The sequence below is a fragment of the Carcharhinus amblyrhynchos genome, chromosome 30 (genome assembly GCF_965287045.1).
Source record: "Carcharhinus amblyrhynchos chromosome 30, sCarAmb.v2.hapA, whole genome shotgun sequence".
NCBI lineage: Eukaryota > Metazoa > Chordata > Chondrichthyes > Carcharhiniformes > Carcharhinidae > Carcharhinus > Carcharhinus amblyrhynchos.
In genome coordinates this window covers 2,545,958-2,562,664 of record NC_137353.1, presented here as the reverse complement: position 1 = coordinate 2,562,664, position 16,707 = coordinate 2,545,958, and the positions used below count along the sequence as shown (strand labels likewise).

Here is a 16,707-nt window from a genome sequence, read left to right as displayed (position 1 = left end):
TAATGTTAGCACCTTACTGATGTCCAGTGTAACTATGGTCAACATAGCCTTTCAAAAATCAATCCAACCACTGCACAATACAATTCCCCTTCCTTGCCCCACTAGGACTTCAAGCTGGATCTGGGAAAAGCTTTACCCCAGCCTGGAACCATTGCCTCCTTTAAGGATCAGAGAGGTATATAAAAATTAACATTTTATTATCAAGTTTCTGAAATGGTCTCAGGTTGAAGAGAAAAATCTCCATCAGACAATGGAATACATTCAGTCTTGTAACAATCGGACTTTGGGTTCTCTGGTTTCCTCCCAAAATCCAAAGATATGTGGGTTAAGTGGATTGGCCACGATAAATTGACCCTAGCATCAAGAGATTAGCAGAGTAAATGTGTACGGTTACAGGAATAGGGCCTGGGTGGGATTGTGGTCAGTGTAGACTCAATGGGCTGAATGGCCTCCTTCACTGTAGGGATTCTATGATTCTATAATACTGTTTAAATTGTTCACCAATGATCTGTTTCAACAACCCAATAAGGGATTTGCAAAGGGATTGTGTGAAATTATTGTTATAAATAAAGATAAATTTGTTGATGTGAGTGTCAGTTAGTTAATATCTGAGAGGATCAAGCCATTACCCGGAGAAGTGACACTCCTGTGTTTCTGCTGTTGCCTTTGTCAGGATTATACAATGACAGTTTTCCTTCGGCAAATCTGGAAAGATGAACGGTTGTCTTATAATCACACTAACAAGACCCTGGGATTGGACAGTCGGTTTGTGGATAAGCTGTGGTTACCAGACACCTACATAGTGAATGCAAAGTCAGCTTGGTTTCACGATGTTACAGTGGAAAACAAACTTATCCGGCTTCAGCCAGACGGAGTCATATTGTACAGCATCAGGTGGGATTAGATGTATCTTTCAGCAGTTATGTGTATAGTTTTAGAATCAGGGTACTGGCGTGAATCTGCACTGCCAGCACATTGAGTACCTCCCCCTGGTCATTCTGTATCCTGGACGTTCTCAGGTGTTTCCACTGACAGAGCCCCAGCTGACTTGTAAAAAGACTGCTCCTGTTTGGAACCAATTCGCCAATGTTCTATTTGCAGATTATAAATTCCAGGAATTTATGAATAATTTGGACACCTCCCTTCGCCTTGCCATGGTAAATAGGATAATTGACCATTTTATAATAACAGGAATCTTTTATCATGTTTTCAACTAACTATTATTCTGCACAGTTAGTAGTCTCACAACACCAGGTTAAAGTCCAACAGGTTTATGTGGAATCACGAGCTTTTAGAACACTGCTCCTTTATTTGGTGAGACCAGGACTTGGAGCAGTGCTCTGAAAGCTTGTGATGCCACATAAACCTGTTGGATTTTAAGCTGGTGTTGTAAGACTTCTTACTGCCCCCACCCCAGTCCAACGCCAGCATCTCTACATTATATTCTGCTGTCTGGGTGCAGTTGCATTTAAACTGACCTGTCCGTGTAATCTAACTGTTGCCTATACAGAACATTCTGAGTCCAGTTGCACTTTGTGTGGAAGGTTAACAGATAGGCTCGCAAACTTACAGTTTTGGGTCAGAAAGACCCAGCATAAATTGACTTTGTACTTTGACACTTTGCAATATGACATCTGCAGTGTGATATACGACATGTGGTGGACTCAAATTTATAAGCATATGTCCCATGGAATTACTCAGAATGAATCACAGGTTAGAATCATCAGTCTAATCCTGGATCACTTTGTCTTTGCCAGAATTACTTCCACAATTGCTTGTGACATGGATCTCACCAAATACCCAATGGATGAGCAGGAATGCATGCTGGACCTGGAAAGTTGTGAGTTTATTTTATTACCAAGGACTAAGTGCCCTTTTCTGAGTTAATCTCGCTCTGTGTCACCATCTGTGGGAGCTGTGTAATATTGTACAAAGGTTGGTGAGAGGTTAAGTGAAGCTGTACTGAGGGTTAATGAGGAATGTGTTGGAGGATTAGTGTAGGGTGCGATTGAGAGTTAGGGGCAGATTTTGGCCACCAAGGGGGGGTGTCTCATTTTAAAAAGGTACCCCTAATTATAAGCTTTTCTCTGCAAGGTCAGTGGGTGGAGTTGGAGCCTGTCTCAAAAGTGGGTGCTAGGAGGACATGGGTGGGTGAGTGCCAAGTTATCAGTGGATACGACTTTTCATTGGATTTGTCTGTCAAAAACATGATATAAAAGCATGTTATTTGAGGATGAGACGATTGTGATGCAAATTCCTTGCACACTTCTGCTCCGTAACTGTTGGGACAGCTCTTTTACATTTGTATATCTTTGTCACTGCATCAGAGGTTAACCAGTTAACTGAGGACAGGGTAAGAATGTTACGGGCTACCCTATTTACCCTCAAGAGAAACTAGATAGACAGAGCCCATTACAAAGTGAATGTTGGTTCCTAATGCTTTTGAATCTTAAAGATCTTGAAGATGAATAGGGATTAGAAGGTGGGATAAAGACTGGGGTTGAAGGTTCTGTTGGTCAAATCAGTTGTGCACAGATGAGAAATATTCAGAGTTGCACAAGGAAGTCAATGATGGAATTACATTCTAACTGATTCGACGTTTATTCTTTCAGATGGCTATTCAGCGGACGATATTATCTATAATTGGTCAGACAATCAGGATCAGATACATGGACTGGACCAAATTCAGCTGGCTCAGTATACAATAACCAACTATTATTTCGTCACAGAGATGACAAATTTCAAATCAGGTAAGCATCAAATTTGGCAAAATATGATGGGTGAGCTACCCAGTCAAGGACAATAATGAACATGTATCTGTGAGTGCTAGCACCTTCTGAGATAATGGCCAATGTCTGAACAATTCTTTATGGTCTTTGGAATTGGATGAGAGGGACAGTAATTATAATGAATGTTGCAGTCTAATTGTGACTGAAAGGGAGAAATTCTGTAAATGTTCAATGTGCTTTCCGTAGTTATTTGGGGTATGAGATTCAAGGACTTCAGACACCTTTCCAGAATAAGATTGCTAACTGTCAGAGACTGGTATTACAATAATAACCAATAGCATAGCCACTTACCTGAGTTATTTTCTTTTGTGACCTTTCCTCATTGGATGGACTTCAGCATTTATAATATAAAGATTTTTTGTGTTTTGAACGTATTTGCCAACTTCTGTGATGATAATTCCCAATTTATAAATCTGTATCCAAAGTTTATCCAGCTGTGGGATGACTTTACTCAACTCTGTGGGCCCTATTTTATCATTTTCATTCTAAATGCTGAATCTGGGCATGATTCAGATCTGATTTGGAAACCTGCTCTCAGACGTCCCCATTTTCACTCAGCCTGAAAAAATACCACAGGTTTGAATTACGCTGTGGGTGGGGCTTATCCCACCCGAAACACTGCAGCTCCAATCGGAGTTTTGAACTGCGCATGCGCAGTAAAAAACAATTTGAAAATCGCTCCTGGGCCGGATAAAATGGCCCTGGAGCAATGGCCTCCACCTCCACAACATAACTGACCCCATTATCCACCCACTCTCCCGCCACCCAGACCGATCACGACCCCCTGGCCCCTTCCCCCCCACTGATGGCTTGTAGAGTGGCAGCAGATACCCCCTGCTCCTGCTCCCTCCCTCCCCAACACCTGAGAATGACCCGGCTTTCCTTCTCCCTCACCCCTACCAGAGAACGATCAGGCCTCCCTCCTCCTCCCCCCGCCTCCCCTCACCAGAGAATGACCTGGCCCCACCTCCCCCGTCCCCTAACAGACCCTTGCCGATGTGTCTGTTTCATGCTGAATCTGGAGGGGTGAACGCGATGGTAAAGGGGAGAAGTGCCGGTAAGTTTGGGTGTCCAGCTCACTAAGTCGTGTCGCGCCCATTTTGGGCGCAGTGCCCATCGCGGCTATTTTAGGGCCTTGGTAAAGTGGGAATTTGTGCGGACGTGGGCGTGGATTGTGCTGTTCACCTCACGCTCAATTTTACCTCATTTTCATTCCTGAAAACGGATGCGACGCAATGGTAAAATCGGGCCGTATATCTGAACTTCTTTGACTTATTTCCTTCTTATAAATTGGGAGTTATTATCACAGAAGTCAGCAAATGTGCTGAAAAAACACAGATCTGAGTAGATTTGCAACCGCTAAATGTGCTTTTGAATTTAAGTTTTCTCTCTGGTATTCTGTTACGTTTTCTTTGGCAACACGGAGGACATTTGACTGCATTTGTGTGAAAGGAATTTTTCTTTTCTCCTTTTATCCTCTCCCTGTTTCCCGATTTTCTCCTGAAGGCACAACTCCAGCTGAAGTATAGCTCCATGGATTGAAGTTGTTCTCTGATATCCCTCTGTTGACGGGAATGTGCTTGACTCACACACACTGACCATTTCCAATCTAAAATGGCAATCGGGCTCTGAGGACTCCGATTTGTATCTTGAATTAAATCAACTGCCCAAAAAAGTCCCCTTTCAGAATGGTGCCTACTGCATTGTCAAGATTAATGGGGGGGTTGGGGATGGGGGGGCATGTAAGCTGTTACTTTAAGTGTTACCATCCCTGACATAAGTTAAAATCAAGCCCATGATTAATATTGCAGATGTAAACACTAAATATCAGGAATGTTTTTACTATTAATATCGAGCACAAACTATTGCCTTAGGAACTTTAATACAAAGTGTTACTCCTTTTTATTCCAGTTCTTTAGTGTTTTCCCTATTATTTTATAATTTGCCTTCAACACTACACCATCCCATCTACTCCAACTTGATTTGTTCATCTCTCTCTTTCCTAGTTTGTAAGTTTATAAAATGTTTAACTTGCTATTTGCTGCTCTATCTTTCTGATCTGTATCTTTTTCCTGATGGAAGAAGGTGGAAGAGAGAATGCCCGGGGGGGGGTGCGTGGGGTCCTTAATTATGCTGGCTGCTCTTCTGAGCCAGCAGGAAGCGTAGACAGAGTCAACAGATGGGGGGCTGGTTTGCATGATGGACTGGCCTACATTTACGACCCTTTGTAGTTCCTTGCAGTCTTGGGCAGAGTAGGAGCCATACCAAGCTGTGATACACCAGAAAGAATGCTTTCTATCATGCATCTGTGAAAATTGGTGAGAATTGTAGCGGACATGCCAAATATTCTTAGCCTTCTGAGAAAGTAGAGGTGTTGGTGGGCTTTTTTAACTATAGTGCGGTGTGGAGAGACCAGGACAGATTGATCTGGACACCTAGAAACTTGAAGCTCTCAACCATTTCCACTTTATGCCCGTTGATGTAGACAGGGTCATGTTCTCCTTTACGCACCCTGAAGTCGATGACAATCTCCTTCGTTTTGTTGACATTGAGGGTGAGATTATTGTTGCCGCACCAGTTCACCAGACTCTCTATCTCATTCCTGTACTCTGTCTTGTCATTGTCTGAGATCCGACCCACTACAGTGGTGTCATCAGCAAACTTGAAAATTCAGTTGGAGGGGAATTTGGCCACACAGTCATAGGTGTATAAGGAGTATAGTAGGGGGCTGAGAACACAGCCTTTTGGGCCACCGGTGTTGAAGATGATCATGGAGAAGATATTGTTGCTTATCTTTACAGATTGTGGTCTGTAGGTTAGGAAGTTCAGGATCCAGTCACAGAGGGAGGTGCCGAGACCCAGGCCACGGAGTTCGGAGATGAGTTTTGTGGGAATAATAGTGTTGAAGGCTGAGCTGTAGTCAATAAATAGGAGTCTGACATAGGTGTCCTTGTTATTTTGTTAATTTTGGATTTTGACCCAGTTTAGGAATAATCATGTTTACCAGTGTGCCAGGTGTTGGCCCTGGAGGGAGTGCAGAGGAGGTTTACTAGGCTGATACCGGAGTTGAGGGGATTGAGCTATGAGGAGAGGCTGAATAAACTAGGCTTGTACTCGTTAGAGTTTAGAAGAATGAGGGGAGATCTCATTGAGACGTATAAGATGATGAATGGGATGGATAGGATAGAGGTGGAGAGACTCTTCCCGCTCAAAAAAGACAGTAGGACTAGGGGGCACAGCCTCAAGATAAAGGGGAGGCGGTTTAGAACAGAGTTGAGGAGGAACTTCTTCACTCAAAGGGTGGTGAATCTCTGGAATTCTCTGCCCGTTGAAGTGGTGGAGGCTGCCTCGCTAAATATTTTTAAGAAGCGGGTTGATGGGTTCTTGATAAGAGAGGGGATTAAGGGTTATGGGGAGAGGGCGGGAAAGTGGAACTGAGCTACAACAGATCAGCCATGATCTTATTGAATGGCGGGGCAGGCTCGAAGGGCTAGATGGCCTACTCCTGCTCCTATTTCTTATGTTCTTATGAAGGGGATTGGTGAATTTGGGTCTTTATTTCACTCCTTCAATTCAATTGCCTACAGTTTTTAATTCCACTGATCACAGATGCCATCCCAGTTTATAAATAACTGTTTGGATATGAGCTACCGTCTTACAACAAAAACATACAAATATCCACTCCATGACTGCAAACGTTCCACCCTGTTTTTAACAAAGGTTGGCATGTCCACATTGAGAAACCATCGTTGGCTCTGATACCCAAACAACTTTCAACCTTCTGGGCAGCTAAAACATTTCAAATATTCCATAACTATCTGGGATGTTGATTTGTGTTCTTCATTTGAACGTAGCAACTCTTTGATATAAGTGTTACCAAGTGGAGAATTGTAATGTCGTGTTCCAAGTGTTCAATTATTCTGTGTTTGATTATGTGAGTCTGACAACTGATTTATGCTATGTGTGCTTGATGGATTAATCCTGGGTGTGGTCTCGGAGCTTTAGTTGACAGAGAAGTTACTCGAAGCAGGGGAGCTGTGAGACTGAGAGCGGGCGTTTTGAGATTGCAGAGATGTGTTAAAGTATTATAAATAAACCAGGTGCAGACTTAGAGACTAGCTTAATCTCTGCATTGCTTAAATCAAAGTTAAAAATATACAATACCTAGAATCACTGGAGAATATAGTTAAAGTATTTACTCTGTTATTTATCTGGTATTAAGACCATGGGCAAAAAAGCCAAGGCTTTTGCAACATTGATCACTACCTCCTAAAACACAGAGGGCCCAAACAGAAAGAAGCCTCACAACACCAGGTTAAAATCCAGCAGGTTTATTTGAAATCACGAGCTTTCGGAGCACTGCTCCTTCATCAAGGGAATGGCACTCCCTGCTGATAAAGGAGCACTGCTCTGAAAGCTCGTGATTTCACATAAACCTGTTGGACTTTAACCTGGTGTTGTGAGACTTCTTACTGTGCCTACCCCAGTCCAGCACCGGCATCTCCAATCATGATCCAAACAGAGGAAGGAAAACAGGGTTAAAATAGGAACAGTCAAACTGAAGGCACAAAAAAGATCGAGAAAACAACCATTATCCTTGATCTTTTATTAGAGTTCTGGCAAATTCACGGGAGGTTCAGTTCATCCAAACTGTCTAATCTATTCAGCAGCTGGCTCGTACAGAGGGATTTAATTAAATAACAACAAACAGCAAGGTTTATTTTGTTATTTCTCTGCAGAAACAGATTTGTGTTAGTCCAGGTCATTTTCTTCTTAGTTCATTCTTCTGCCCTCATTTTCTGTCCCGTCCTTACGTTGGGGCTGGAACTGTATTATCTTGGCTGTTTTTTCACACCTCGCCCTCGGCAGAGTGCTTGAAACTTACTGTATCTGGTAGAACTTCACAACCAATCCCGACTCAGTTAACAATCAGCAGTTAGACACCCCAGCAGTGAGAATACCCCTCTGCTTTCTAATCTGCTTTAGTTTAACTGATTCACTGCACATTTAGAGTTAAAACTGCAGCCTACCTGGGCCTGTGTAACTTTGTCCCACCCTCAGTCTTTAGCTGTTGAGCCACTGAGTGCTGTGGAGAACTTCCAACAGTCTCCCCAGGTTCCCTATTGGAACCAGTACTGGAAGCAGAATCCATAATGGTTTCTAGAAAAAGAGTGTGGATAAATAATTGAGAAGGATTTGTTGTCTGGAGAAGGGGAGGAGAATGTGTTGGAGTGTGTCAGGATGCCAGCACCAATACACACAAGCTCAGAGAAGGAAATCTGGATTTATTCTTTGTTGTTCCTCCAGCAGGTCAGTTTCCACGGCTAAGTCTTCATTTCCAGTTGCGGAGGAATCGAGGTGTTTACATCATTCAGTCGTACATGCCTTCCATCTTGCTGGTAGCGATGTCCTGGGTATCGTTCTGGATCAGCCAGTCAGCAGTGCCTGCACGCGTTTCCTTAGGTGAATATACTCGAGCTTGACTTTCAAAACCAATTGACAGTTCACTTTTGATCCTATTGTTCATTCTTCATGTTTGTATATGTGAGTCCTTTAAAAATACTTCAGTACAATAGAGGCAGTGCATCAGTTTGAGGTACTTCCTTTAGGACGAAATGTTAAATTGAAGCTGTATCTGCCACCTTTTTTATTATTCATCTGTGGGACATTGGGTGTCGCTGGCTGGCAGCACTCATTGCCTCTCCCTGGTTGCCCTTGAGAAGGTGGAGGTGAGCTGCCTTCTTGAATCGCTGCAGCCCAGGTTCTGTGGGTTGACCCACAGTGCTGTTAGAGAAGGAATTGCAGGATTTTGATCCAGTGATTGTGAAAGAACGGTGATATATTTCCACGTCAGGATGGTGAGTGACTTGGAGGGCAACTTGCAGGCCATGTTGTTCCCAGGTATCTGTTGCCCTTGCCCCTCTAGATGGAAGTGGTTGTGGGTTTGGAAGGACAGTGAATGTTCAATGACCCTGTGTGAAGTAGAGCAGTGAATTTTTCCAAGAACCTGGTAAACAGCTGTCCCTCAACCAAATATAATTATCTCACTTTTAGGGAGCTTGTGTTGTGCAGATTTCTGCTGCGTCTCCTTACATTACTGACCACACTTTAATTGCACCTCACTGTAAAGTGCTTTGTGACGTGCTAACTCCCTGAAAGGCACTGTATAAACATGTGAGAGCTGCTTCTCATTGGGATTTCTCAATCACAGAATCTGCCCCACAGTCTCCGCCCCACAGTCTCCAATCTCACAGTTTGTTGTGAACATCTTTAATAACCAAAGCGTTAAAGCAAGATTTGTTCAGTTTAAGAAATCTGAAATGGGTGCAGGAATATACCTTACGGTCCCTTGAACCTGCTCCTCAATTCACACTAAGATTGAGGCTGATCCTCCAGCCAGGTTGCATTTCTTGACTTTGAGAACATTAAGTGGATGTTAAGAAATACAAGGGACAGAGTAAAAATATAAACCTGGGGTATAACTGTCCAGGAAACCTTGCCAAGAATGAGATGCAACATCTTTGCACCGTGATGTTTCGGTTATAAGAGAATTGGAAGCTGAGTGTTGGCAGTTAAGTTTGCTTAATGAAGTTCTTTAGATTAAATAAGAGAGTTAATATTTGAAATTTGAAGGAATTTGTTTTTCCTCGAGTGGTGATTACGTGGAACATTGGAAATAGGTGCAGAAGTCGACCCCTCGAGCCTGCTCCGCCATTCAATTAGATCACAACTGATTTTCTACCTCAGTGCCATTTTCCTGCACCATCCCCAGAATCCCTTTGAGATCTTTGATATCTAGAAATCTATCACTCTCAGTCTTCAACATATTCAAAGACTGAACCTGGGATAGAGAATTCCAAAGATTTACTACCCTCTGAATGAAAAGATTTCTCATCTCAGTTCTGATTGGCCTGCCCCTTTTTCTGAAACTGTGTACCCCAACCAGGGCAAACATCCTTTCTCTATCTACCTTGCACAGTCCTGTAAGAATTTTATACGTGTCAATGAAATCACCCCTCATTCTCCTGAACTCTGGAGAAGAGGTCCAATCTCCTCAATCTCTCCTCCGAGGGCAATTCTGCCATCTCCGGGATCAGTCTGGTGAACCTTTGTTGATCTCCCTCTGTGACAGGTATATCCTTCTGAGGCAAGGAGTCCAAAACGGTACACAATACGACAGGTGTGATCTTACCAAGCTCTATACAATTGCAGCAAGACATCTTCACTCCTGTATTCAAATCCTCTTGCAATAAAGGCCAACATGTCATTTGCCTTTCTAATTGCTTGCTGCACCTGCCTAGCTTTTAGTGACTCATTTACAAGGACCTCCAGATCCCCTTGGACATCAACATTTCCCAGCCTCTCACCATTTGAGAAATAGCCTGTATTTATTTTACTTACCGAAGTGGGTAACTTCACATTTCTTTCCACGTTATATCCCATCCGCCATGTTCTTGCCCACTCATTTAGTCTGTCTAAATCCTGTTGAAGTCTCTTTGCATCTTTCCCACAACTCACATTCCATCTAATTTTGTGTCATCAGTAAATCTGGAAATATCACACGTGGTTCCTGCATCTAAATCATTGACACAGATTGTGAATAGCTGGAGCCCAGGCACTGATCCTTGTGGTTCCCCAGTAGTCACATCCTGTTAACCTGAGAATCTCTACTCCCTCTTTCCTGTTCATAATCCTCAATCCATGTTATTATTTTAGCCCCTGACCTGTGTGCTCTAATTTTGTTTACTGACCTCTTGTGCGGAATCCTTCTGAAAATCCAAATACATCACATCCCCTTCTCTACTCTGCCACTTACATCCTTAAAGAAACTCCAACAGGTTTGTCAAACATTATTTCCTTTTCATAAACCCATGTTGACTCTGCCCACTCCTACCATTTATTTTCTGAATATTCAATTATCACATCCTTTATAATGGATTTGAGCATTTTCCCTCCCACCAACATCAGATTAGCAGGTTTGTATTTCATTGCTTTCTCTCCTTTTTTTTTAAAGTAGTGGGGTTACATTCCAATCTGCAGAAATCATTCTAGAATCTGTAGGATTTTGGAAGATGATCAACTAAACCTAGAACATTTTCTATGTGGAATATGATTTTAAATATATCTTATAGATGAGGAAATGTCCAAGCATTCCTATCATAAAGCTCTAGATGGTGGAAATTAGGATCCAGAATTTGACACAGAATCAGCATGTTGCATTTTAGGTCCATCAGTAAAAATAATTGACACCAATTATAAAACATGCCTTCAGGCCATGAAACTTGACATCTCCAACTGTGTACCCGTTTTTTTTTTATTCATTCATGGTGAGGTGACCATTTACTGCCTATCCCTAATTAACCTTGAGCTGAGTGGCTTGCTAGGCCATTTCAGAGGGGCAGTTAAGAGTCGCCCATGTTGCTGGGGGTCTGGCATCACACATAAACCAGACTGGGTTAAGATGGCAGATTTCCTTCCCTAAAAGACATTAATGAACCAGGTGGCTTTTTACGACAATCGAATTATGTTCTTCACTGGACTTTTAATTGAAGATTTTTGTTGGATTCAAATTTCACCATGGTGGGATTTGAAACCAAGGCATTGCACTGGATCCAGCGACAATACCACTGAGCCACGACCTCTCCGGGGGTATAACTCTGAGCCAGGAGTGCTAATTATCACACCATTTAAAATTAATTGGAGGTTGTAACATGGACGTTCTGGAGGGTAGGAGACTCAGTTTACTTTTTGAATAGAGGAACAGAATGTTTGCAGGTGTTTTTTCCTGGCTGAAGGGAAAGGGTTGGGACTCGAGTTCATCGAGTCATTGAGGTTTACAGCATGGAAACAGGCCCTTCGGCCCAACTTGTCCATGCCAAACTTGTTTTTAAAACCCCTAAACTAATCCCAATTGCCTGCATTTGGCCCATATCCTCTCTAGACCCATCATATCCATGTAACTATCTAAATGCTTTTTAAAAGATAAAATTGTACCTGTCCCTACTACTACATCTGGCAGCTTGTTCCAGACACTCACCACCCTCTGTGAAAAAATTGCCCCTCTGGACACTTTTGTATCTCTCCCCTCTCACATTAAACTTATGCCCTCTAGTTTTAGACTCCCCTATCTTTGGGAAAAGATATTGACTATCTACCTGATCTGTGCACCTCATTATTTTATAGACCTTTATAAGGACACCCCTCAGCCTCCTACACTCCAGAGAAAAATGTCCCTGTCTATTCAGCCTCTTGTTATAACTCAATCCATCAAGTCCCGGTAGCATCCTAGTAAATCTTTTCTGCATTCTTTCTAGTTCTATAATAGGGTGACCAGAACTGCACACAGCATTCCAAGTGTGGCCTTACCAATGTCTTTACAATTTCAACAAGACGTCCCAACTCCTGTATTCAATATTCTGACCAATGAAACCAAGCATGCCAAATGCCTTCTTCACCACTCTGTCCACCTGTGACTCCACTTTCAAGGAGCTATGAACATGTACCCTAGATCTCTTTGTTCTGTAACTCTCCCCAGTGCCCTACCATTAACTGAGTAAGTCCTGCCCTGGTTCAATCTACCAAAATGCATCACCTTGCATTTATCTAAATTAAACTCCATCTGCCATTCGTCAGCCCACTGGCCCAATTGATCAAGATCCTGTTGCAATTGGAGATAACTTTCTTCACTGAGCACTATGCCACCAATCTTGGTGTCATCTGCAACTTACTAACCATGCCTCCTATATTCTCATCCAAATCATTAATATAAATGATAAATAACAGTGGGCCCAGCACTGATCCCTGAGGCACACTGCTGGTCACAGGCCCCCAGTTTGAAAAACAACCCTGTACAACCACCCTCTGGATTCTGTCTTGTTAGAAAAGATCATGATTTCATAATCTGCCACTTGCAATGGGCACGCTTGAGAAGCTGTGGGTTGCAAGAAAGTCATGAGTGAAAAAACTTTAAATAGAACATAGAAAAACTACAGCACAAACAGGCCCTTCGGCCCACAAGTTGTGCTGACCAAGTCCCAGGTACTTATCCAAAAGCCTCTTAAAAGACCCTATCGCTCCACCACCACCGACAGCAGCCGATTCCACTCACCCACCACCCTCTGAGTGAAAAACTTACCCCTGACGTCTCCTCTACACCTGCTCCCCAGCAGCTTAAACCTGTGTCCTCTTGTGGCAGCCATTTCAGTCCTGGGAAAAAGCTCTGAGAATCCACTCGATAAAGTTTATTTGTTAGTGTCACAAGTAGGCTTACACTAACACTGCAATGAAGTTAATGAAAATCCCCTAGTTGCCACACTCCGGTGCCTATTCGGGTACACTTAGGGAGAATTTAGCACGGCTAATGCATCTAACCAGCACATCTTTCGGATTGTGGGAGGAAACCGGACCACCCAGAGGAAACCCATGCAGACATGGGGAGAACGTGCAGACTCCACACAGACAGTGACCCAAGCTGGGAATCGAACCTGGGTCCCTGTCCCTGTGAGGCAGCAATGCTAACCACTGTGCACCATGGCTCCCCCCTCAATTCTGGAATCAGCCCACAAGTCTTTGAATGAGGTTGGTTGAAATGGCAGAACAAACCTTTCTTTAAAATATTCTGATGCAAACATTACACAGCTGATTAAAGCTTCGTAAACAGATCAATTCTGTAGCGAGAAACACGGTCTAACAACACATCCCATCACCTCAAATGGCAGATTCATTTTAACTTATTTATTCCAGGTATCACAACAGTATTGACCATGACAACACTGATGATCAGTGCAAGGAAATCTCTCCCCAGAGCCTCTGCTATTAAAGCACTGGATGTGTATTTCTGGATCTGCTATGTCTTTGTCTTTGCTGCTCTTGTTGAGTATGCTTTTGCCCACTTCAACGCAGACTACATGAGAAAGCAGCGTGCCAAAATTAAAGCAAATAAATCATGTGTGGAGGTGAGTGGTTAATGTAACACAGCACTGAATTCGATCAAAGAGTAAATACATATTTTAGACTAAGATTGTGATGCCATACATGGGTCTGAAACAGTTTCAACTGAGTTAAGTCTGAAATCAAACCTTGAGGGAAATTTTAACACATGTCTCCTCTTCCCCTGAAGGTAGTGCTGTAAGCTATCTATGCACCACCCCAGAAACCTGACCACCCCCTCCCCCAACCCCCGGAACACTCTCACAGGATACTACATTATTGTAATGTCCTAACTGTTTGGGGTTGTAGGTTTTTAACAAAAGGATATGGTTTGTACACATAGATTCAAGATAACAATGAAAGGTTTGTTCTAGGATCTCTTGCCTCTACAGAGTACATTCTGAAACTAAAACAGCAACCTGTGTAACATCCTAATGATAGCATCATCAAATCATGTGATCAGCGCTTAAAGCAATCTGCAACCACTTAAATAAATAACAATAAATAATAATGTTCAGGAGGGGAAACCTTCACTGACTTTTCTCCGCTTTATACCAGGGATACTGAAGGGAATGATACCTAATTTTGGCTTGTGCTGCTACATAAGTATTAAGAATACAGGGCAAAGAACAAATCTGAAAATATTTGACTATAGTTTGTCTGGTGCAGCCTGAGCCATACAATAAACAACTACCTGAATCACTGGGGAAGCTCAAATATTCATTTATTGATAGCTGAGATTATCAGTATATTTCATAGTTATTCTTTTGGTGAATTCCACAAATTTTAGCCTATTTGTGTTTGTGATATTTGTGCTTTTTGTAGGCAATTAAGAGAAATGGAAAAGACGCAATCGTTCTGTTCTCCTTGTCAGCAGCTGGCGTGAACCAGGAATTGCTGATGTCCAACAGACTGCACCGGGCTCATCGGATTCTCCACGGAGATGAGATTGAAAATGGGAAAACAAGAGCAAACAAGCTCACCCCAAAGCCGAAGAAAAAGCTTTCACTGAAGTCCGTATTCAAACCTATTGATTCTGACACCATCGATATATATGCAAGAGCTGTCTTTCCAGCTGCCTTTGCAGCTGTCAATGTCATCTACTGGGTTGCTTACACCATGTGAATGGGCTGCAAACTGGAAACTGGCCCCATCACCGTGTGGTTCAGGGAGGTACTAAGTATACAGGAATATAGGACATGTGCATGATGCCAGAATTCCAGAGCCTTGGAGCTGGGTGCTTTGACATGCCAAGGAAACCTTTGATAAATATGTATAAATACTAAACAATGAAGTGTGATTAATGCCTGGCGTGGAATTATCTATCCTCCGTTACCCTTTGTCTATTGGTCCTTGCCCTCAACAACCTTAATGTCTTAAAAATGGGATTAAATCAACAAATCAGCTGATGTGAAGATGCAAACAATCTGTACCTTGGAAATAATAAAGCTCATTTAACTGAAGTTTATATATTTTCTCTGCTATCTGACAATCGGCTAGGAAGTTGTGAGATTTTCCTCCATTTTGAGACATTTGCACATGGTGGGTGAGTGGGGGGGGGTGGGGGGAGTGGAGGGGGTGGATGAGTGGGGGGGGGGGGGGTTGTTTTGGCAGGGATGGGGCGATGGGAGCGGGGAAGGGGGTTTCTTCCAAAAGTACTGAATTGGTGGGAAAACTGGTCTAGAGCACGACCGTGTTTCCAATGCAGATCTCCGCACGCTGTGTACTGCAGAGTTCCCAATTGTGAATATCATTAAAAACCGCAGGGGGGGGGGGGGCGCGATCGAGGGAGGGGGGGAAACCTATTCGCGCCGGAGTCTGACAGTTCTGGAACTCTGCACGAGCACAGTGGCCTCGATCTGTCAGTCTCCCAATTTGCTGGTCAGCTCGATCGGCGGCCAGCCGGGACCCCCCCACAGTGCTGCCCCCCCCCCCCCCCCCCAAACCCCTCCCATGGCCCAATTGCAGCCCCCACAATAATTCCCAGGCCAGCCCTGACCACCAACCCCCCCACCCCAGAGTGCCCTGATGTCTAACCCACCCTCTACCAGCCCACACCGATTGCTGCTCTCTCTCTCTCCAGCCCAAACCGATCTCTCTGCAGAGTGGCAGCAGGACCACCCCCCCCCCCACCCCCAACCCCAAAAAAATCACCCCCCCAGGCCCCACCCACAATAGGCCCTACCCCCTTGGCACTACCCAATACCCAGTGGGCAGTACCAAGGTGCCCTCTGGGTATGGGCACTTTGCCCCTTGGATAGTGCCGAGGGCACAGGCTGCCACTGCCAGGGTTCCCATACCCAGGGGCACCAGACCCCACTGCCTGACCCCCCCCCCCCCGGGGGGGGGGGGGTGCCGATTGCCACCTATCACTATTGCTAGAGTTCCCCAAATGTGGGAAGTTAATCTGAACCCCGCCAAAATGAAATATTCCTAATGGAGTGGAAGATACTATTGGGACCGGCAAGTTCCATGCAGAGCTCGATAACCGCATTTAAAATATATATTAAACATATTCAAATTATTTACCTCACTTCCTGCCAGACTGGTCCACATTCCTGTGGTGCCATTTTCTTCTGGTTGGGAGATACGCGGGGGCCGTGGGGAAACCTGTGAAATAGCCGACACGTGAATCTCCCAACACACCCCACCAGAGAAGCTGCCGGTCACAACAGGAGAATCAGGCCCATGGTCTCCACTTAATGTCATCATGTCTATACAGTCAGTTGTTTGTGAGAGTCACTTTGACAAAATATGGCTCCAGCAACTAAAATGTAGTTAATTTTTGTCTCTATTACTGAAGGTTAAAGTATCAGAGTGAGAAAGTTTGCTACTTCACACAGTTGTATTTTTGAATACTGCCAAGCTTGCTACAACCCACCTACTTCATACCCTCTTTATGAAGTTTCAATAATCAGTAATTGGGGAAGATGGGACAGGAAGATCAGGATTACAGCTCAGTGCAGGGCTCTCTCTGGCTGAACTCCAC

General features: G+C 43.7%; 1 protein-coding gene across 1 annotated transcript in view; it reads left to right on the top strand.

Moving 5' to 3' along the window:
• gabrd (gamma-aminobutyric acid type A receptor subunit delta) overlaps nucleotides 1–15,161 on the top strand; it is a 54,982-nt gene extending 39,821 nt beyond the window's left edge. The window contains exons 4-9 of the mRNA XM_080215507.1: nucleotides 674–894; nucleotides 1,758–1,840; nucleotides 2,613–2,750; nucleotides 8,097–8,252; nucleotides 13,533–13,744; nucleotides 14,544–15,161. Of these exons, the coding sequence (XP_080071633.1) occupies nucleotides 674–894; nucleotides 1,758–1,840; nucleotides 2,613–2,750; nucleotides 8,097–8,252; nucleotides 13,533–13,744; nucleotides 14,544–14,843 (1,110 nt within the window). The 3' untranslated portion in view covers nucleotides 14,844–15,161. The remainder of the gene's footprint in view (nucleotides 1–673; nucleotides 895–1,757; nucleotides 1,841–2,612; nucleotides 2,751–8,096; nucleotides 8,253–13,532; nucleotides 13,745–14,543) is intronic.
• Nucleotides 15,162–16,707: the final 1,546 nt, after the last annotated feature.